Source organism: Anser cygnoides, chromosome 18 (genome assembly GCF_040182565.1).
Source record: "Anser cygnoides isolate HZ-2024a breed goose chromosome 18, Taihu_goose_T2T_genome, whole genome shotgun sequence".
Taxonomy (NCBI): Eukaryota; Metazoa; Chordata; class Aves; order Anseriformes; family Anatidae; genus Anser; species Anser cygnoides.
In genome coordinates this window covers 12173012-12194531 of record NC_089890.1, presented here as the reverse complement: position 1 = coordinate 12194531, position 21520 = coordinate 12173012, and the positions used below count along the sequence as shown (strand labels likewise).

Sequence of the window (21520 nt, the reverse complement as noted above, 5' to 3'; positions counted from 1 at the left end):
TGCTAACTGGGTATCCTTTTATTGTGTTTAATTGGAGGCTTCAAAAATCTGAAGATTCAAAAAGCATTAGAAGGGAGGAATGAACAGGCAGTTTTGTTTTAAAGCTGATGGTAGCAAGATCCAATTCAATTCATATTCAGGCATGATCTTGCCTATAAATACTTACAAATTTGGGCAGTAAGAACAAAATGCATGTTGACAGCACTTCACTGAGCAGTTTACAGCTGGGAGGATAAAGTTCTTACAAGACTGCCTTTCAGAATTTTCTTTGCGCTTGGAAAAGTCACTGTTGGGAGAAAAAAGTAGAGAAGTTTGAATTGCACCTAAGCCAGAGAGATTCCTATCTGTTCCTCCATTGCTGCCCTAACTTGGCATTTGGTAAGCATGCTACAAAGAATATTTCTTCAATTAGTCTAAGCACACTCATTAATTATCCCCAACTGGGTAATCTGGCCTAAGGAAGCGTGTTTCCTCCCTGGTGTTGGATTGGAAAAGTCTCTGCCCAGTAGTGTTCAATAGCGTTAAGCCTAATGCTGATGCTGTCAAACTGCCCGAGGCATGTCCAACCGCTGGCGATTCCTTGTCAAAAACCAGGTCCTCGGGATGTGTTGTTTAGCCAGCTGGTAATCTTCCTGTATTGTCTGCTGATATTCTGTAATGCCACCTTTACAGCGCTGTCCTGAGCCCCCAGAACGTGCTGCCGGTGCACTCTCCTTTGACATTGCTTGATGTGCGACGCAGAGAAGCAAAGCACAGAGCAGAGGAGAACAGAAATAGAAGTGAACAGAACAAAAATGTCTAGCTATCATCAGTCATGCAATAAGACATTACAGATCATATTTAGAAAGGACAGAATTCACAGTAATGACAGGCCACAGCTCGTCAGAAACAATCACATTAAACCAGCAGATCTTAATAAAAGCTCAGCATGCTGGAGAGACGTGTTTATTACAATGGGATTTCAGCATTGTACATGCTCACCCATACAAGAGAGTATATCTACAGGGCAGGCTGCTGCCCAGAGCTGCAAGACATTCAATAACGCTGTGAGTGAATGTGATTTGGTAGGGACGGACGTTTGCAGGTTTGCCTAGGGCAGCAGGACCCATAGAGCTGGCCTTGAACACAGTGCAGTAGTCCCTCTCCTGTGACCTTCTAGGGAATAAAGAAAACACATTACAGTGTAATAACCAGAGAAGAAGGCAGTTACTTCACTGAAGCAGGACAGCTCTGCCACTCTGCTGCAGGAAGTTGTAAATGTATTTTAACAAGGAAGCTGTGAAATGTGGAAGGGAAGACTAATGTAGCCACGTACAAAGACCAAAAAAAGAGTAAGGATCCTAGCAAGTAGCAGCAGTCTACTCGGGTGTCGTCCTGGACTAATGTCAGATCCTGAGCCAAGATGTTTTGTGGTTAAAGAGGTTTCAAGAGGCTTCCAATTTAATTCTTATTTTGGCAGCTTGATTATTACTTCCCTGCACAGAAAATTTTTCCCATTGCATTTTGCACAAACACCACTTCTGGAATCAGTATTCGTACTGCTATAAGCGGGCCCAGCAATGGCATGATGAGTCAGGTTACAGAGCTGGGCTATGAATCTATAATATTAGGTTCACTATTTCTTTTCAGTTTCTTTTTTCTTTTACAGTCTATTATTGGGCACTTAAATTTATATTTTCAAGGAGGACAAATAAGTTTGACAGCTTAGATAATTGTAGAAGATGTTCCAAGTTCAACACTGAATTCTCAAGATACCTAAAATCACTAAAAAATACTTTTTGGAAAAAAGAAAACAAAACAAGCTACTTCTGTGCTGCTTTGTCAGTATTCATGCAGCTGTAAATATTCTGAAGCGTTTTCCTAATTAAAACTAAACTAATACTGCTGAATAGATGCTTTGCATTAGTTTTTCCTTTTTTTTTTTTTTAACAAGGTTTGATTACTCAATCCTATTTTGCAAAATCCACTGTGTACATCTCAGCAATTTTTGATTGAGTTCAACCAAAGCCTACTAACACCTGGGGAGACAGTGTGGTTTCCTTGAACACGCAGTGGGATCAACTCGTAACAGAATCTGCAGCGAGAGCATCAACACTGGTACCAGCTTTTGGACCACAGGCACCTTCAGTAACTTAGAGCCAACCGAGAGAAATAGAATCAAATGGGTCTCTATTTCCAATTTTTGTTCCCTCCAACTTCTGTTTTGTGTGCTTGGTTTTGAGAGATGGCAGCGGTCAATGGCGATGCGTTCCCCAGCACAGATCATGAAAGACGGGTCGGTGGTCAGAATGTGGGGCTGTCTGGGGGAACCCAGCGCCATTCTGGTGAACGCTGCTTCATGGTTGGGGTTCCGCAGCGTAGGACCCTCTCTGCCCTGTGGATCTGCATGTTCCGGACTAGCTTTATGTCAACTAAGTGGCCAAATTAAGTGGGTGTCTCAGTTCCTCGTTGTTAAAAGTAGACATAAAACAATACTGCTGTGCTACTTTTCAAGGGTACTGTAAAATCAGTACGTTAAAGACCATGAGGTTTGACTAGGGCAGAGAGTCGTACATTCCCAAGTTACAATGCTAAAGCCACAATACTCTGAAGGAGTAAGGAAACACATACCCAGCCTGTGTATGTGGGGTGGAGCACGGTGGGAACAACCTTGAAACAGCAGCAGCTCAGGTAGTTCTTGAAGCCCTTTAACTCATATTTGAAGTCTCTGAAGCCCAGTTTTGGTGGCTGTTTAACTAGTCTGGAGAGATTGAGATTGCAATTGTTGGGCCATAGAGATTTGCTTGAAAAACAGTCACAGTAGCAGGAAAAAAAATCTGAGAGCAGTGGCACAGTGTCATATCGGTATCGTGGGTTCAGGTATACACAGGGTCAATTGACAGGCGTGCTAATGCAGAGTGCAAGATTAATTGGCTTTGGTCAGCTTTTGCTTCACTATCTGAATATCATTATCAGGAATGTAAATGATTATGCTATGCAGCGAAATGCCACAATAGTCTCAGTGTCTCCTTTTATACTTGTCTCTTTTTAAACAGGGCTTTATCTAAATGCAAATGTGATTTCAGCCTTCTGATTAGGGCATTATACAGTCATCCATTCCAGAAAAGCACAATTAGTGGATTATTTTGTTTCTGACTCAACAGTCAGTTTGTTTGTTATACTATGCATGAAATTTAAGTTATCAGAAGGAGATTTACAGTATTAGTCACAATTACAGCCAGATTTTCTGAGGTTGAGGTTTTTATTTTTCATGGCAGATAAAAATTGTAACATTTGTGGAGTGTTTTTGGAACAAAAGCATTAATGCAGACTCTTACTATGCCTTATTGTCCTTTTTGTGCAAAGTGAGGGGCAAATTAACTATGCAAATTCCGTGATGTCGTGGAGTGTACAAGTACAGAATTTAGTTGTACCTCTTCTCAGGATTTATTCAGCGTTGAATTGTGCTAAGATACTATAGCACTGTACAAGAACCTAATGGTGGGTCAACTCATAAGATTATTTCTGATTAAACAGCAGTTTTAGTAAAGTTGCCATCAGTTTTTCCATGTCCTGTGGTAGATTTCCAGTGAAGTGAGATAAGAAAGATAATGGTCCAGTTCCCCAAGGCGGTTGTCTTCCAGCTGTGATAACATGGCAATACTTAGTTGATGTGGAGTTGGCTGAGGCAGGAACGTGCAAAATCCTAGTTGGTGGGACAGAGTGCTTCAAAAGCAGTTAAAGCTGTGTATGCCATTTGGAAGAGAAGGAGAACTGTATTGCACAGTAGAGCTAGGATGTTGGAGGCAGCTCAGAAAGGTTAAAAGGGGGAAAATAAGAAACCAAGGAAAGAGAAAGACCTGGCCACATGACATTTCAATATGTCAGATCATAAGAAGAATTTGATTTGATTTCGTGGAAGCTGGATGTACATGTAGAGAGGAAAAGAAAGAGTATTAGGTTCTAATATAGTATCAAATGTATTACTGCTTTAGGGTTTTATACAGCTTTTCCAGCCAGTAGGCTCTGAAATCATGTTAGATGTTGTACGTGGAGCTCACAGTTGAGCATTATAGTACATAAAAAATTCTAATTATCTTTTTACAGTTGCAGACTGAGGCACTGAATACACTGAAGTGTATTCTAGAAATTACGACAATGTTGCAAGATTGTGGTGGTCCTAAAGTGAGCAAAGGTTCCAAGAATGCCAAGAAGATGACTAACATACAGGAGAACTTAATCCAGACTCAAAAATTAGCCAAATGGTGGTTTTTTTTGAATGTACACAATCAACAGTGGCTGTCACAACTTAGGTAACTGAGGTGACGATAGGAAGAATGCCTTTCAGTACTCTTTGAAACATAACTTCTGGTACCCCAGCAAGGTAGCAGTGGCTCAGTGCCGCTGGTGAGGTGCGGCGGGTCCCTGGGAGGTGCCGTGGCTGCAGGGAGCAGGTGGAGCCTGCTGGAATTATGGCGCCCTTCACAGTCTGCTCAGGGTCGTACAAACACGGGGACGCTGCGTGCTCAGAAAAATACAGGTTTTTGGTGGTAAACTTCCCCGTGAAGATAACTCATGTCACAAACTTGTAAAATTTGTGAAGCTATGGATGTATGGCAGAATTCAGGATTGGTTTTTCTTTCAGTGTAGGGCCTTTCTGTAGTAAAGGTTTGATAACTAGAACTGGTGAAAATTTCAAATCCATTATAAAGTCCAGTATTTGGGGGAAAGTAGAAATTTTTCTGAAATTCATCATTATAAATGTTTTGGTCACATGATTTGAATTTAACAGTTCATTGTGTTCCTATGAAAAATATTGCACTGGAAAAATCATAATTATCTAAAGTGAAACACATTTGCAATTCCATCGATCAGCTTAATCATTCCGTATTCGTATGTTTATGAGACTTTGGTTTCCTGCTCTCTCCCGTAGATTAGTTTCTTTATGCTGAAGCAGGCTGTCCTCTACATTCCCAACACATAAAGAATCTTTGCTTTTGCGACAGGAAATCTATAGCACCACTTAGGTTTAATTAGAGCACAGTGACAGATAGGACTTCAAAGCCTAGAAACAACTCAACCAATTGGCCTTACTCCCAAAGCATGTTTTGAGATGTGCCTTGAACTGGGATTCAGTGGGAATATGGGAAATACAGGGTTAGGAGCTGAAGGTCAATGGAACCGTCCCAGTTCTTACCAGCTAAGGATCAAACCAAATAAACCTGTGTGTAAAGTTAAGCTCGCGTTCAGATGAACAAAAACCTTTTTCTATTAAAGCCTGAATGTCAGTGTTACAGAACATCCACAACTGCCTCTGAAGGAAGGAGGAAAGGGAGAACAGTGCCTGGAGCCAAAGATGTGCTGTATGAAGCTGGTCTAGTCCTTTAATCTCTGCCACTCGCTGTCCTGTAGACAAGCAGGCCCTGTCTCAGAGTGGTGTTCTGGTATGTCCGCTAGACATGGGGAGACACTCTGGGTACGGTAATAGAACATACTCAGAAATACACTTCAAAAATGTCTGGCTGTAACACCTCTAAATAGTCATCCTTAAGCTCCAGTAACTCCAAGGTCTTGCTTATCCTGCATAATTTCACATGGCTAAAAAAACCTTAAGACTGCCAAAGAAAGTCAGTGTGTATGCTGCTGGACTTCTTGACTTCTTGTTATGAAAGAGAAGTGAAGCTAGATTTTGGTCCAAAACGTAAAATCCTTATCTTCTCAGTTCTTCTGAAACAGAAGCATTGACATCTTCTTTAAATTGAATGGTGTTGTGACAGAATCCCTTAAAATCACAGTACGTGTCAGGAATGTTGCTCAGTCTAAATATATTGTTCTCAGTTTTGTCACCTGCAGTACAAAATGTAAAGGGAAAACTGAAGCGAGGGGATTCAGCATGATGCTTGTGCAGTAAATGTTTATTACAATATATGATGTGAATTAGTAGCCCCAAAATACTTTAAGTAAAAAGATAACAAACACCAGGTGAACTATTTAAATTACATTATTTAAATAGTTGGGGGGAAAGAGCCAGGTGTTGGGGGAAACTAAATTTCCTGAACAGGAAAGGAAAGCAAAGGCATTTGCATAATAAAGCAAGCTTTGTCCAAGATGGTTTTCCTGAAGTTTCATTTGCATTTTCACTGATACCTGGCAGGGGAACACAGTGATATCACTGAATTGAGTGCTAGGAAGAAACTGAAGGAGGGTACCAGAATCTTCTTTGAAGGTCCGTTCATATTAGAAGGGTCCCAGATTTGTTAAGAAAACAACTTCAGAGGAGAAGTCAAGAAAGGAAGCCAGTGCTGAGAGTGATACCGAGGGTGGAGCGAAAGGTGTATGCTGGCAGCATGCCCTCAGCTCTGACTGCTGGGAGCCAGGCCCCAGGACTGACTGACCCCCCTCTGGCGGCTGGGAAAATGATTCTCAGGGATATGCACAGGCTGCTCTGTGTTCACTTTAACTTCTCGTTTTTCGTAAATACAAACTCTTTGCTAAAAAGCTTGATGTGATTACATATCAAATCAGTGGTCTCAGGGTAAACTGATTAGAACTGACTATATCTATTGCCAGTGGAGCTACAGGTCTGCACACACCAGCAGCTTACTCTCAAATTGCTTAGCTCCCGGAGCCTGCCTGCTTAAGCTCATTGCAAAAAGTTTAATTTGGGATGCAAAGCAAATGAGGACTTCAACACTTGGAAAGTAAATAAATCAGCTGGAGTATTATACAATGAGGTAGGTGCCCAGTATGCCCAAACAAAACTGAGGCCCTACTCTGGATTAAGTTCTTTTCCTATATTTCTGTTTTCATAATAGATCATGGACATGGAATCATTCTACTTAATTTAAGCATGTAACTGTAGGCTCTGTATCATAACGTTTGGTTTGCTACTCCTGCATTCAGTGAGAGAAGGGTAGGGAGGGATTCAGTCTGTGTTTTATCTGAGCCACATTTTGGTGTTTATCTTTCTTCTGGTTGGAGGGGTGATACAGGGATCCCTTTACTGACTTTCGAGTATAATCACCTTATTTTACTCAAATGACAAAGTGAAATGAATTCAAAACAAAAACTGCATGGAACTGATGTCCGGCATAGGTTTCATTGCAAAGAGAAAGTGATGTTTTAGAGAAAAGATTGGAAGAGAATGAGATGAACATTCCTAAGCCTGGGGGAGTTCTGATCTGTATTTTAAGCTGAACTTTTTAGGGCAAAGCCAGAATTAGCAAATCTCATGTGCTTGGAAAATGGGCTGGCAAGTGGGGTAGTCAGACTGAAACCATTTTGAAAAGCCAGCTCTTGGTCTCTGTTTCTGAAGTTTTGTAAAATCTTTCTGCCCTATATGTGTTTTGTTTTTGTTTTTCCTGGACAGTAGAAATCCTGTAGTGTGTGAGGATGAATGACTTTTGTTACACAAATACGAGAGAACAGAAGTGGAATCAAGCAAGCAGAATGAAAAGATTGCAGTGGCAGTATAGAGCCAACTTATTGTCCTCATGATGGAAGAATAGTTTTCTAATTGTTCACGAAACCTAATGGAAGCCATATTTTGGCTGTAAATAATTCTCAGGAGGGACCATTGTGAAGTCTTACCTCATCTCTCTTACTTTACTAATAGAACATATCAAATATTCAAAAGCAGGCACGCCCTAGGAAGCTCAAAGCGCACTAAACCACTTGTCAGTTTTGGATACTAGAGAAAGATGGGACTGTCCAGAGGTTTTTTTGGCGCATCACTGACCTGTTGGAAGCCAGTGCAGCTTTATCTTTGTTACGTGTCAGTTGTGAGAGGAGAGGATAACTGGCAGAAGGTAAAGATTATGAGGACAGAATCCAAGAGCCAAATAATTACGGTTTTCTTACCCACAAGACATCATGATATTACACCCAACCATAGTGAGGGAGAGGGGTTTGAAAATTAACTCCAGTTAGCCTCTGCTTCTGAGTGACCTGTAACTAAAAAAAAAAAAAAAGGAAATACCACGTCTTGCATTTTGTCCATGGAATCTCTCCTAAGTGGTGTAACCATTTCAGTCCCGGAGATCTGTATTCTAGAATCCAGTAATACCACCCAAATCAAAGTTACCATCTTAAATGTCAAATTCAGCCTGCCTTTTGTCTCTTTGGTGTGCGTTAGTTCTGACACCTGGTGGGGCACACCCAGCACAGGACTTCTCGTTGCCGCATTTGGCATTGGCATCACCCATCTCTCTGCCTGGGGAACGTTCCTTGTCTCCTCTCTTTCCCAGATCCCCCGAGTGACAGTGCTTTCCCTAGGGTTAATTAAGGGAGTGTCCAAGCTGAGCCTCGTGCAGGCCATTGGCAAGCCGCGTTGCATTAGCTATGAAGGGAAGTTACCCCAGCCATTACAGTGGCTTACAGATCAGGGGATTCAACTGTCTTTTTTTAAGTGCTTTTTTTTTCTGATGTTAATAGTAGGGTCATGGTAAACAGCACTATACATTTACCTTTCATCTCTCTGCAATCAAAAAATCATATGGCATATTGGTATCAAAGGCCAGTCTGGGGATTTTAAGGGGAAAAAAAAAAAAGCCTGTAGCCTAGGTTTCCAACTCTTAAGGGTGTTTTTCACTAGAGGGTTAATCATTGTGTTCTATTGTATATCTTTAAATTAGTTTTAATAAGTTACGTCACATGATTTACATCAGCTCATGAGGTAGTAACTCTGTAAAGTACTCCCCTGAAACAGTCGTCTTTTTCTCTTGAAGGCTAGAAAAAGGTTTTCTTTCTGAAGTGTCATCAGAGCCTTTCTTTGGGGCTTCCATAGCACCCATCATTAGCCATGACTCACTATTTTTCAAGGACCTGCAGAAACAGTGTTATAAAACTTGCCTGTTGATAGCAGCTAAGCAGGTGGTGAGCTATACTGTGCGCTCTATTAGGCTCCACAAAAACATGTTCGTATTACTGTCACCTCCTCCCCATTCCCATCCCACCTGTTTGGCTCATCTGCTTCATTCTGCCTCATCTTATAACTTGTCATTAGTCTGCCTTGTAAATTCTTTGTGGCAGAAACTTTTTCTTTAGACATATATGTATGTGTGTATAGAGAGGGGGAGTACCTACCACGATCAAGCCCAAGTTCTTTGCTGAAGAGTATGGGCCCGATCCCAATACAGAAAATAACGCTAATATTGCAAGGCTTTTTCTTATGCATCTTTTGTTGACAAGAAGCTCTGCCACAGGAACAGCTCTGTCTCATTTTACAGGATGTTTCCTTTTTTTGAACCTACCTACCTTTTGTCTAATTATGGTAGCATGAATTTCACCCAGTCTTCCCCTAATGAGCAGAAGCAGCAATGCCATGAGTTGCTCAGCTATAACCTTGTACTGTGGCTTGGTGCCATGAGTGAAGCAACATTGTAGAGGCCCACCCTTCAAGAATAGAGCACATAATGTGTTTTTCTCGTAGAATTGTTTAATTTTCTTCACACAGAAGAATCATACATAACCAGCATGAGTGTACGCTAAAACCAGGGTATGAGTAGAACACACAGAAGAAACTCCCGGGGCCAGAGCACTGATCATATGTTTTTCTCTCTCCCCTTTTATCATAGAATCATTCAGGTTGGAAAAGACCTCTAAAATCATCTAGTCCAACCTTTAACCTGATATTACTTGCTGTTTTAATTTTAATTTACTGGCCCTGTTTTTATTGTTGTAAAATTACTTTACACTTTTATTACTGTTTTTAATAAAATTCAGTGGATATCTTGATTTGTGTTCTTTGTTTTCAACAGCTAAAAAACGTGACAATGGCTCCACTACCCAATGCTGAATTAGTTCAGAATTCTTTGCAATTACTTGCTTTTCAAATGTGCTTTGCAGTGAAGGTGCTATATCAGAGCTGACTGATGCTCGGGAGTTAAGTACATCAGCTCTGAGCACTGCAAGGTCAGCAGAATATTTTGTTGTCTTAAGAAGAAAACTAGTATTTATTTCTTTATGGCTGTGAAATTTACATATTGGTCAATTCAGAGACATAATTTTTTGCTTTATTTCTGTCCAGATCTGCATGGCTGATGCCTGGCATTTTGCTTATGTTACTCAGGGGAAGTGAGCAGAGCAGCTGGTATGTATGTGCCTATTGGGCAAGTCTGGAAATTCCGGACATCTTGCAGCCCAGCAAGACTTAGAGATTTCTGGAGGTCTTGACCTAACATTTTCAAATTCCATTGAATACAACATTGTAGGCAGTAAAAGAACATATGTAGGGATATTCAGATTCGTGTGTAACGGTCCCATGCATTAGCTTTAGAAATTCCATCGAAGAAGGCCTATGCCTTGTACTATCTCTCACTTGTTACTGCAATTCTTCTTGTGTTTAAATCGAGCATTGCTCCTGTCTGGGTACTCCTGGGCAGGCAGTGAGAAAGCAGAGCTGTGGCTGCACGGGTGGGATGCTTGGGCTGTTAGCTTGGAGGTGTTGAACCTGGTAGCCAGTGCAGTCTGTGAGATGTAATTAACTTCAGGTAAAAAAACATAAATGTCTCATCTGGAGCCTCAGCAGCCCATGCATGAGATGCTTATTGTGTTATTCTACTTGGAACTAAATTTGGCCAAAGAAATTACTTAAACGAAGAAAACAGAAAAAAAAATCCAAGTGATAAGTATGTATCATAACGGGTGCTAAAATAATGGCTTACACCTACTTCTTTATTTAGTTACTTATGTATTATCTTTATTCTTAAGAGTAATGATGTAAAAGTGCTTTTTTCCAAATGTTAATTTAGTTCTCTGCAGATGGTAACCATCTGTTAAATGACAAGTCATTTACAGTATTTGATTAGCACTTCATATAGCTTGGATGGACTTACTGTTACAATGTGTAAGTATAGTTATTGAGGTGAAACTTGCTAGATTTGTTCTTTTCCTGTTGCTGTTCCAAAAATGAAAAATTTCAAAGCTAATGTTAAGCCACAAACCTCAGGCTCATACAAGTAAACAGATCTCTTGGGGGCTGCCAATACTCTTTTGTTTACTGTAGTGGTTTTTTTTTCTTCTTAAGTAAAAAAAAAAAAAAGTATTAAATTGCAATGCAGCTTAATATTACTATTTTAAAGTGATTTTCTCTGCATGAACTGCACACTGTTTTTTCTAGTTTGATCGCTGACAAATAACCACAATTTGTCCATAAACTAAGCAAGTTCTGATGTATTTCATGTTGTTTTCTTCTAAAGATTTTTTTCAAGTTATGCTGCTAAATTTTAATGTACTGGCCCTGTTTTTATTGTTGTAAAATTACTTTACACTTTTATTACTGTTTTTTAATAAAATTCAGTAGATATCTTGATTTGTGTTCTTTGTTTTCAACAGCTAAAAAACGTGACAATGGCTCCACTACCCAATGCTGAATTAGTTCAGAACTCTTTGCAATTATATCGTTACCTGCTTCGATGCTGTAAGCAACTTCCCGAAGAGAATATTCGTCAGCATTACAGACATGCAATCAGGCAGGTGAGAAACATATTTCTTTTCATTGGTGGAATTCAGAGTTGTGTGGTAGTTTCTTTTTTGTTTATTTTCCCCCTACAGTTTGGACCAGCTTCTTAAAACTTTGGGCATGTAAAATTTTCTGTAAGCTTGAAACCTTTGTGGATTCAAAGGGTTATGCTGGGAGTGTGTGAAGGTGCATTTCCTTTTGTCTGCTTTGAGTCTGAAACCTTCAATTTTTCCTTTGCTTTCATCTCTACTTCTTGTGTTAGTTCAGAGTGAACAACAATTCCTTATTCACCTAAACACATCTTTTATGGTAACACTTGCTAGTTCCTTGTCTGTTACTTTTTTTTTTTCAGGACGGGTAAATCTCATCTAACTGTTTATATGGAAGTCATTTCATGCCTTTGATGTCCTGTGTCATTTGTAGTTTTACTGTACCAGACAACTTCAAGGAAACTTCACTATTCAGCATTTTACTTAGGTGCTGTTGAATTCAGTAGGATGTGAGATGCTTATTAAATTTGGTCATGTACTTTGCATTTCCACGTAATGAAAGGTATCCTAGAATCATAGAATGGCTTGGGTTGGAAAGGACCTTAAAGATCACCTAGTTCCAACCCCCCTGCCATAGGCAGGGATGCCACCCGCTAGATCAGGTTGGCCAAGGCCCCATCCAGCCTCGTCTTGAACACCTCCAGGGATGGGGCATCCACAGCCTCTCTGGGCAACCTGTGCCAGTGCCTTACCACCCTCTGAGTGAAGAATTTCCTCTTAATGAAGAATTTCCTCTTAAATCCTAAATTCTTGAGGTTCCTCCTAAATTCCTGAGATACCTTTACCTCCTAAAGGTACCTCAATTGTTGTCCTGAATTGAAGTTCTCAATAGTCTGTGATCATCTTCTTGGTATTTTTGCTGATGGTGTTTGAAAGGAATAAAATACTTAATATGAAATTGCATTTACTAAGCCTTGTTATGGAAATAGCATAGTCAGGTGCTATGATGTATATTTTTACCTTTTCAGATAAAAAGTATGTGTGTACCAAATTTTCTTTAGCATTTAAAAGGGATCCTTATTTTGACAATTGTTGGTCGTCAGTGTAACACTGATCAAATGTTGCAGAGTTTCAAAGTTCATGCGGATGAAGACAATCCTGAAAGGATCCAGCAAATTATCAAGAGAGCCATTGAAGATGCCGACTGGGTCATGAATAAAGTAAGTGCATCAGATTGTTGAAGTTTTGCTCTGACTTAGTTCAAATCAAAGAATAAAACATTGCAAAGTGAGTTAGGAACAGCAAACTGTTCTACTGTCCTGGACATTGAAGCACCTGAGTGAAAGGCAATAACCTAGCTGCTAGGGGTTTATGAATTTGATGGTTCTTGTTTAAAAATTCTTCTTTGTCAATATAAATTTAAGTGTATGTTTTAGAACCAATGATGCTTTAAATTGATCTCTGTATAATTTTTTTTTGTTTCCTTTAAAAATTATATTAAATTTCAGCAGTGGTGACTAATAAGTTTATCACAGAGGAACAACACAAGTCACAGTTCATTGTTACACACTGGCTTTTTTCCTAACAGGAATCTGTCCTCTGTTGATCAGTTTACATAAATTCCCTGAATGCTCTTTTCTCGGGTCTTACCTGTGACTGCATGGATCAGGGTTAGACAACATAGTGGCAAAATTGTGGTTATCAGTTCACTCATGCCGCAGTTATCACCAAGTGGAAATGCCTCTACTGTCACAGCACTGAAATGTATCACTCAAACTGTCAGTGCCACAAGGTCCATGTCAAAATATTATACTAGCAGAGGAGAAGTAGATTGACAAACTGGATTCTTAAATAAAAGAATGCCATTGGACATCTGAGAGTTGCATGGACTTTGGATTTCTCAGAGTATAATGAAACAAGTCAAAAATTTAGCTTGCTCTAAGTGTCTGTGACTTAATTTACTAAATGACTGCTAAATCCCTATCTCTGCTAGTCCGTGAAATCCAAATAAGAATTGTTACAGGAGCAAGCACAGATTAGTCATAGATTATAAATTTATAGCAGTAGCTAAATCCCAGCAGTTACAGTCTAGTAAATAACTGTCTGTGCCTGAATCTGATTTTGTTCTCCCTACAATTATGAAAAGCCTCATCCTGATTCTGCAGCAGATTATATTGTACTTAGTTATATTGCCAGTTTTCCAATGGTGCAAGATGAGGATCCAATTCGGTGTCCATCAAAAAGCAAATGGCTCCATTATTTTATATCGCAGAGGGAAAGCCTATCGCATCTCAATCTAAATTAAAGGAAACTGAGACAATTTTGTGTAGATCATGAATAGGATTGTAAATTCTTGTCGTTATAAATCATTAATTTTAGTTACGTATTTTTTCCCTCTTTTTTTTTCATTGCAGTATAAAAAACAGAAGTAGAAGAAGGATGAAGACAGGAATGTCATTGGTAAACATCGTTAGAGGATTTGCAGTCAAATAAGTCCAGTGCTATGTTATTGTCTGCTATTTTCCTTTATATAATGCAAATAAAATAATATTTCTGAAGTTATTTGAGATAGTAGATAAAATGATACAGTCTAGGTTCAAAGTATTTAGCATGCATAATCACAAACCTTAGCATAAAGCTCAAACTTCCCTAAGATTTGCATAGCACAGAACACTTCTTGGGAAAACTTACTGAGCGTGACAATATAATGCAGTACAAGTCATTAACAAACAATAAATAGTGCTCTGGCTTTTGTTCATATCTGGTGAATTAGAGTCTCATCTGAAAGAATTTAACCAGTATCTGAGCATAAAGGTCTGTCCTGAGAGCCTGCAAACTTGTGAAATGCTCGTTTAGGTTCAGAGCAAATTTCTATTTCCTTGATTATGGATTAGATTATACTGTTAGTTAGGCCTGGAGAAAGGCATAGCCTACTCAGTGGAGAACGTTCCCCTGAGGATTTTAAGCCCATCTAAAATTTGAACTACAGTATTTACACTCCTGTTGATAGCAAGGCTGATTTAGTCTCATCTCTTGCTTTTCCTTGCTTATGGATATCTTCATTCTACTTTGTAGGTTTGCACTTGAACTGATTTCTGTCTTTTTGTATTTAAATATAGGTGCCTGCCCCCTGTGACCCTAGGCTCTAAAATCCCATTAAAACAGATGCCATTCAGACGGGTTCTGTGCACTCCATGGATCACTGGAAATATGTAGTCTTGTGCAGATATAAAGGCTTTCACAGCTTTTTGCAATGTGTAATAAATGGCATTTAAAAACGTGAGTCTGTGTCCTTTTTAAGAAGACCATCTTTTTGCTGCCTTAATAGATTTCCACCAGGAAAAACTCAAAAGAAACACTAGGTATCTTAACTAAAATTAATTTAGGGGTGAAAGTTTCCTTTTGAAGCATTAGCTGTAGTTTTGAAGCTTTTAGCTGTACTTGGAGCTTTCTGCCTCCAGGTGGCAGTGCATGCTGCTATGCATACCTGAAGTCCTAAGCGTTTGGGGGTTGGATTTGTTTGCTTTTACTGTTTCTGAATTGTTGAGCTTCTTCACCTGCCAAAAAGGAACTCAGGTGCTAAGCCAGATCTGTTCTGGGCAGATTTTATTTTTTCATGCAGCCATGAAAGAAACAAAATTCCAGCTCCAAGTAGTTAAGCAGAATTTCAGACAAGTGCTATAAAAGAAATGAAGGCCATATGTGAAAGTTTATACAATAAAGTACTGTATCAGAAATTTTCCTTTGTATTTGCTCATCCTAGGCCCTACTCTTCAAACATTCCTTCACTTGTTATTCTTTTCTCTGCCATCCCTGCTATTGTCCTCTCTCTAGTCCTTCATCTTTTCACCTCATCTTATACACCTTCAGCTTCTGTAGCTTTTGTCCCAGATCTTCTTTAATTCTGGTCTTTCTCGTCTGGTCCCCTTCCACAGTTCTTTCTCCTTCACAAATCCCTTTCTGATAATTTGTAGAAGCATTAGAAGATACTAAGGTATTTTTCTGGGGCCACCCTTCTACTTAATTTCAAATAATAAAGCACGAAGGTAATAGAGTATCTCAAGAAAATAGGAACAAGCTTTTCTTCATATGGGCAAAATTACTTATCTTTCTGTGTAAATTTTTGGAAAGTGCATCTGTTTTAGTTTATCCTTCCAAAATAATTTGATGCAAGGTACAACACAGAAAATTTCAGCCATGGCATTTGGAAAGGAATATACAGTATGAAACCAAACACTAATAAAAAAGCTCAAACAGATTTGATGATAAACATATGAATGTGCTACCTTTAATCAAGAGCAAAAAAACAGCTGACCCGTGCTGTATTCCAATTCTATTATATATATTCTGTCGTAGTGTGGAGATGCACCGACAGCTTTATATTGTTGCAATAGTGAAAACATTAAGACCCAGTAGCAGTAGCAGTGTATGGAAACATGGTAGTTTCCTGAACTTTAAGTGTAGTGTGCTCAACAACACTCCGTTGCTTTCATTATCTAGCTTTATGTAGTGAGAAGCATATTGATTTGCTTAGTTACTTAATAAGATAATTGCATGTGTTTATATCATTCTTACATGCATGTTATTTAATTTGTCGATAGTTCAACAGGGAATACACCATGGAGCTGGAAGATGCAACTATGGCATGTCTGCAGCTCCAAATGTCTGAGGTGCCAGCTGAGAGATGGGAACATCAGACCCAGAGGTATGAGAGCTCTAACTGGTATGGCAGGACCAGGATGTGTGAATTTTAGTCTTTGGCAACTGGTAGAGCGTGCAGTTCTTTGTAGGGTGAAGAGGGGGAACACAGTTGCTGAGGCAGGAGACATGACTAAATGTTTTGACAGTAGTGATTCAGGGCATGATGAGATGCCTGAGTCATTTTCTTTTATACAAACATAATCTCATTTTCAAAATAAAAAACCTTTTAATAGAATGGGAATATGATGTAAAGATAACTTTATTTACTCTGTTACAGAACAGTTAATTTCCTTGGTAGTGGGGAAATGATGCAAACAATTTTTTACTTCCTTGTGATAGTGAAAGTAACCCTGCTTTCTGTCTAAGACAGACATGTTTCTCTGATGACTGGACATTCATCTGCATAGCTGAGGCTTTCCTCCTTTCAACACACAAAACACATTCTGTTCTTCAGCAGCATAATTTGGGATGAAAGATGTTGTTTTAGCCTAAATATAGATGACAATCTGAACTCTAAAACAGGATTTAAGCGGAGATTCAATACTTTAGACCAAAATTATTATCCGCAAAAACCTCTACTCAGAAGTCATTTGATCCTGGATGTGCCCAAATTTACCTGTCACTCTCCTGTTTGACCTGAGAGTTTGTGCAGTAAATAGAGTTCTCTTCATCAACTCTGTGCCTTTCTGCCACCCAGCCTTGCTGAGACTGAAGGACTGTTCTCTGTTTCACCAATGTCTTAATTTGGTGTTAATCCCACTGTGCATTAACTGTCAATTATTACTGTGCATTATCTGTCAATCACTGTAACAGGGCCCAGTGTGGGAAAGACTTGTACAGTCATAGGCATAAGTTGATTTCTGCTGCTCACATGGGAATACTTAATTGGTAAACCTCCTCGAGGGCTCTGATGGCAGTTGCAAAAAAGCTATCAACCCCCAATAGATTGGTGTATTCATGTTTCCCCATTAATCATTTAGAATTTTTGAAAATAAAGATGTTGGGTGCAAAATAAGTAATATAGGATAAAAGACTGTGTTGAATCAACAGTTGAATGAGTAGTGTAAACTTTTATCACTTTGCAATACTTTTTGTCACTTTTTATCACTTTGCAATACCGGTTAGCGAATATAATACAAAGGATAATGTCAGTAAAAAGGGATAGGCGTATTCCATTTACGAGTTCCTTATTTCAGTAAAAAGAAACCAAAATCTATTTCTGTAACTGTACATCATGCCAGTTCTGGTAAGTAAAGGATGGTTGATAGGTATATGAAATAATTGGATAACTAATGGCTTGCCAGGAGGTCATGTCAAAGCCTCAGGTTTTGTTGGCCCCAGTGATAGGTATTAACAAAGTAAATATTCAGTTACCAATGCTGCTTTCAGTATGGAATGTTATCACTGGCCATTCATCAGCCCGAGAGTTTTTATTGTGTTTACAAATTAACAGCTACATTCTGGAAACAACAATTTTGCAGCTTGTTACTGTAAGACCTTAGGTCAATAACTTCTCCTAAGTACTCCTGTACAAGTTTCCTTAAGTAGCTTTAACTGTACAAAGGTTGTGCATGGGCAACTCTGTCAGTTAAGCTATAGATAGGGTTTCACAGGAGACTTGTCCAAAACAAACATTAAAATAAAGGAAAAGACAGTTGAGAGACTTCTGCTTAATAGGTTGGGTAAATTACTTTTAATTTTTGAAGTATGGAGAAAGATTATTTGTATCCCATTTCAGCTGTGGAAAATGAGAAACAATTTCTAAGCCGTTAGCTCCAGGTTATAGACTTATCAAAATGGAGTCTGAGGCTAGAACCAAATCTGGTGCTTTATTTTCTGTATGTGTAAACATTGGGAACATAAAACTGGAATTTTATGGAAATGACTCATGCAGTACAAATATGGAAGTGACAAGTCTGGAAAGACTGGAACAATGACAATTCACTAGGGAGTTAGTTGATGCATTTTGTTTAGTGTATAGGTTCTTGCTCTTAAACCTGCAAATGTGTTAAGGGGTCGACTTCTATTATTACCAGCCTCAGAGCCTCATGTAGAAGCTTTCTGTTTAGTAAAAATCTTTCTTTTTTTAATTTGCTCATATCAGGTTTTGCTATTTGCAATTAGGTTTGTTAATGTGTGGCTTATCTAAAATACAGGAAAGCATTCTGCACTTGCCATTCGTAAAGAGATGTATATTTATCTGATCACACTGTTATGCCAGAGATGTTACTGATTTCAGTTTATTCTCGCCACTGAAAGTCATTTGAGCCTTGTGGATACTGAGTAAATACTTCCATCCCAAGCCAGGCTTTGCTTAACATCATTTGTCAATAACTGAGTATTCTTTAAATCATTCTTTGAATTCTAGCACTTTGTAAACTTTTCATTTGCTTTGTTATGTCACAGATGTAGTTTTTTGTTTAGAGACACATGAGCTTAGGAATATAATGCTAAACAAAAACATCTTGTCTGTGGCGTTTGGCTTATTTTCAAATGTCATGAGGAAATGGTCCTTACTGTGATAGTATAAAGAGCAAGTGTACACACTATTTCTGAGAGAAATAATATTCACTGTGATCTTTGCTAAGGGTAATAGTTCCTTATTTGTAGGTAGCTTTTAACTTGGCGCAACAAAGGGTGCCTTCGCAAAAAGCTGTGATTAGATGCAAACTGAACAAGTATCTCAGTGGCTGAGTCTTAGATGCTCAGTATCTCTTTGAAATACAGATAACATTCATTATCAGAGTCCTTGTCTTCTAAACTGTAAGCAGTAATCTTTATATGCCCCACAATGTAATGTCACTTGGTATTACAAAATCACAGAATGGCTGAGGTTGGAAGGGACCTCTGAAGATCATCTAGTCCAACCCCCCTGCCGAGCAGGATCACCTAGAGCACCTTGTGCAGGATGGCATCCAGACGGGTTTTGAATATCTCCAGAGAAGGAGACTCCACAACCTCTCTGGGCAGCCTGTTCCAGTGCTGTGACCCCCTCACAGTAAAGAAGTGCCCTCTCATATTCAGATGGAACCTCCTGTGCTTCAGTTTGTGCCCATTGCCTCTTGTCCTGTTGCTGGGCACAACAGAAAAGAGTCTGGTTCCATCCTCTTGACACCCTCCTTTTGCATATTTATATGCATTGATGAGGTCTCCCCTCAGTCTTCTCTTTTCCAGGCTAAGCAGGCCCAGCTCTCTCAGCCTGTCCTTGTACGACAGGTGCTCCAATCCTCTCATCATCTTCGTAGCCCTCCTCTGGACTCACTCCAGCAGCTCTGTGTCCCTCTTGTACCAGGGAGCCCAGAACTGGGTATAATACTCCAGGTGTGGCCTTACCAGGGCTGAGCTGGGGGAAGATCACCTCCCTTGACCTGCTGGCAACACTCCTCCGAATGCAGCCCAGGATACCGTTGGGCTTCTTGGCCACAAGGGCTCATTGCGGACTCATGGTCAGCCTGCAGTCCACCAGGACTCCCAGATCCCTCTCTGCAGAGCTGCTCTCCAGCAGGTCACCCCCAAGCCTGTACTGGAGCCTGGGGTTATTCCTCCCTACGTGCAGGACCCTGCACTTGCCCTTGTTGAATTTCATGAGGTTCCTCTCGGCCCAACCCTCCAGCCTGTCGAGGTCCCTCTGAATGGCAGCACAGCCCTCTGGGGTATCAGCCAGCACAACCCTCTGAGCTCTGCCATGCAGCCAGTTGCCAATCCACCTCACTGTCCACTCATGTAACCCACACTTCCTGAGCTTGTCTATGAGGATGTTCTGGGAGACAGTGTCAAAAGCCTTGCTGAAGCCAGGGTTGACCACATCCACCACTCTCCCCTCATCTACCCAGCTAGTCATCCCATCGCAGAAGGCTATCAGATTGGTTAAGTATGATTTCCCCTTGGTGAATCCATGCTGACTATTCCTGATCACCTTCTTATCCTCCCCATGCTTGGAGGTGTCATCCAAAATCACATACATTTACCTGAGAAGTCTCTTTGTCAAGAACTGTGTTTTAAAGCAAGTCAATAACGCATGGAAATGGCTTTACGCTGTGCTGCCCACTTGGTCAGTTGCTTTGCTGTGGTGTTTCCTACTGCCGAGAGGCTGTGTATTTCTTCTTGAGCATAAGCCAGCTGGTGTGTCTTTCAACTTTTGTATTATTTGATTTAATTTATCTTATACTTCTGTCAAGCCAGATTTTATGAAATAGTGTTAACTGAAATACACAGTAGTCATCAAGTATTCCTTTCAGCTCGTGATTAATCAGGGCAGACATTAAATTAAAAAAAAAAATCTTTGAAGAATACTTTCTGTTTTGCTCATAACTGTTTGCTGATATTTAAAATAGTTTTTTAAAGTTCAGAAGCAGATGGAGGCATCTGCCACTTGCAGGTAACTGTTTAACAATGTTTGGTTTTGTTCTTAGTCGGAGAGGTCCCATCACTCCACACTTAAACAAAGGGGGAAACCCTGTGTGCTTAAGTAACCTGGGAGAGTCTGAAGAGAATTCTGGACCTGGTGTTTGTTGTCCTGACCTAGGACCTGGGAGGCATAAGAAGTTAAGTTCCCTGTTCTGTCATTATTAACCTGGGTGCCTTTTTCCCTAGAAGAATCATATTCTACATTAATCCATTTAGAAAAGGATAAACTTGTGTTTTGAGTCAATAACTTCTGAGCAAAATTTGGCTGGATGCTTAACTGCCTCATATATAGTGCTGTATCAGCTGCTGCCCCCCAGCATTAGGTTGAACCTCTTTGATTCATGGGCTTCCTTCTGCTTGTGTTAAGCTTCATCTGGTTAAAAACTAGTGCGCTGTATGTCCTTCTATTATTGCAGCTTATTTTTTGCAGAGTCTGTGGTATCCTTCCATGCTTCTTGGAAGAATTTTTAAAATAGTGTTTTGATTAAGATTTCCTGCTATTCCACAGAACATTTTAAAATATTTTAAAAGTAGTTTTTAAAAGACATAAAGTTGACAAATTCTTGTAACTATTAGATTGACGTATGTTCTGTATTAGGTAACATCACACAGGATCAGGGATTTTCTCAGTTTTACCTTCATTTTCTCTGTAGTCATTTAATCCTCAGAAAGTCAGCTGTATCTCAGATGGTATGAAACAAGGAACAAGGAAAACAGTGTGTTTCAAAACATCAAACAGAAGTTAGTAGCCTGGAAAATATTATATCATGATGGCAGACGGCTATAGACTGTGTTTGCTGGTGACACCTCCCTGATACTCACTGATCTGAGGACTGATTTTCATGCCTAAAAATAAAGCATTGGTTTTCCACAATTGTGCAACTGCAAGGGCTCTCTTTTATTTTCTTTTTTCTTTTCTTTTTTTTTTTCTTCTTTTTAGAGATCACAAAGTAGTGTTTAATTGTTGTTTACAGTAGAGAAT

General features: G+C 39.6%; 1 protein-coding gene across 4 annotated transcripts in view; it reads left to right on the top strand.

Moving 5' to 3' along the window:
- LYRM9 (LYR motif containing 9) overlaps positions 1 to 14709 on the top strand; it is a 35789-nt gene extending 21080 nt beyond the window's left edge. For 2 of the 4 annotated variants that reach the window (XM_048074307.2, XM_048074301.2), the window contains exons 2-6: positions 10007 to 10069; positions 11314 to 11454; positions 12558 to 12650; positions 13845 to 13890; positions 14550 to 14709. In XM_048074307.2, coding sequence (XP_047930264.1) covers positions 11329 to 11454; positions 12558 to 12650; positions 13845 to 13862 — 237 coding nt within the window. In that variant the 5' untranslated portion in view covers positions 10007 to 10069; positions 11314 to 11328 and the 3' untranslated portion in view covers positions 13863 to 13890; positions 14550 to 14709. Of the gene's footprint in view, positions 1 to 10006; positions 10070 to 11311; positions 11455 to 12557; positions 12651 to 13844; positions 13891 to 14549 lie in introns of all 4 variants that reach the window. The other 2 variants (XM_048074310.2, XM_066979528.1) reach the window with 2 other exon arrangements.
- Positions 14710 to 21520: the final 6811 nt, after the last annotated feature.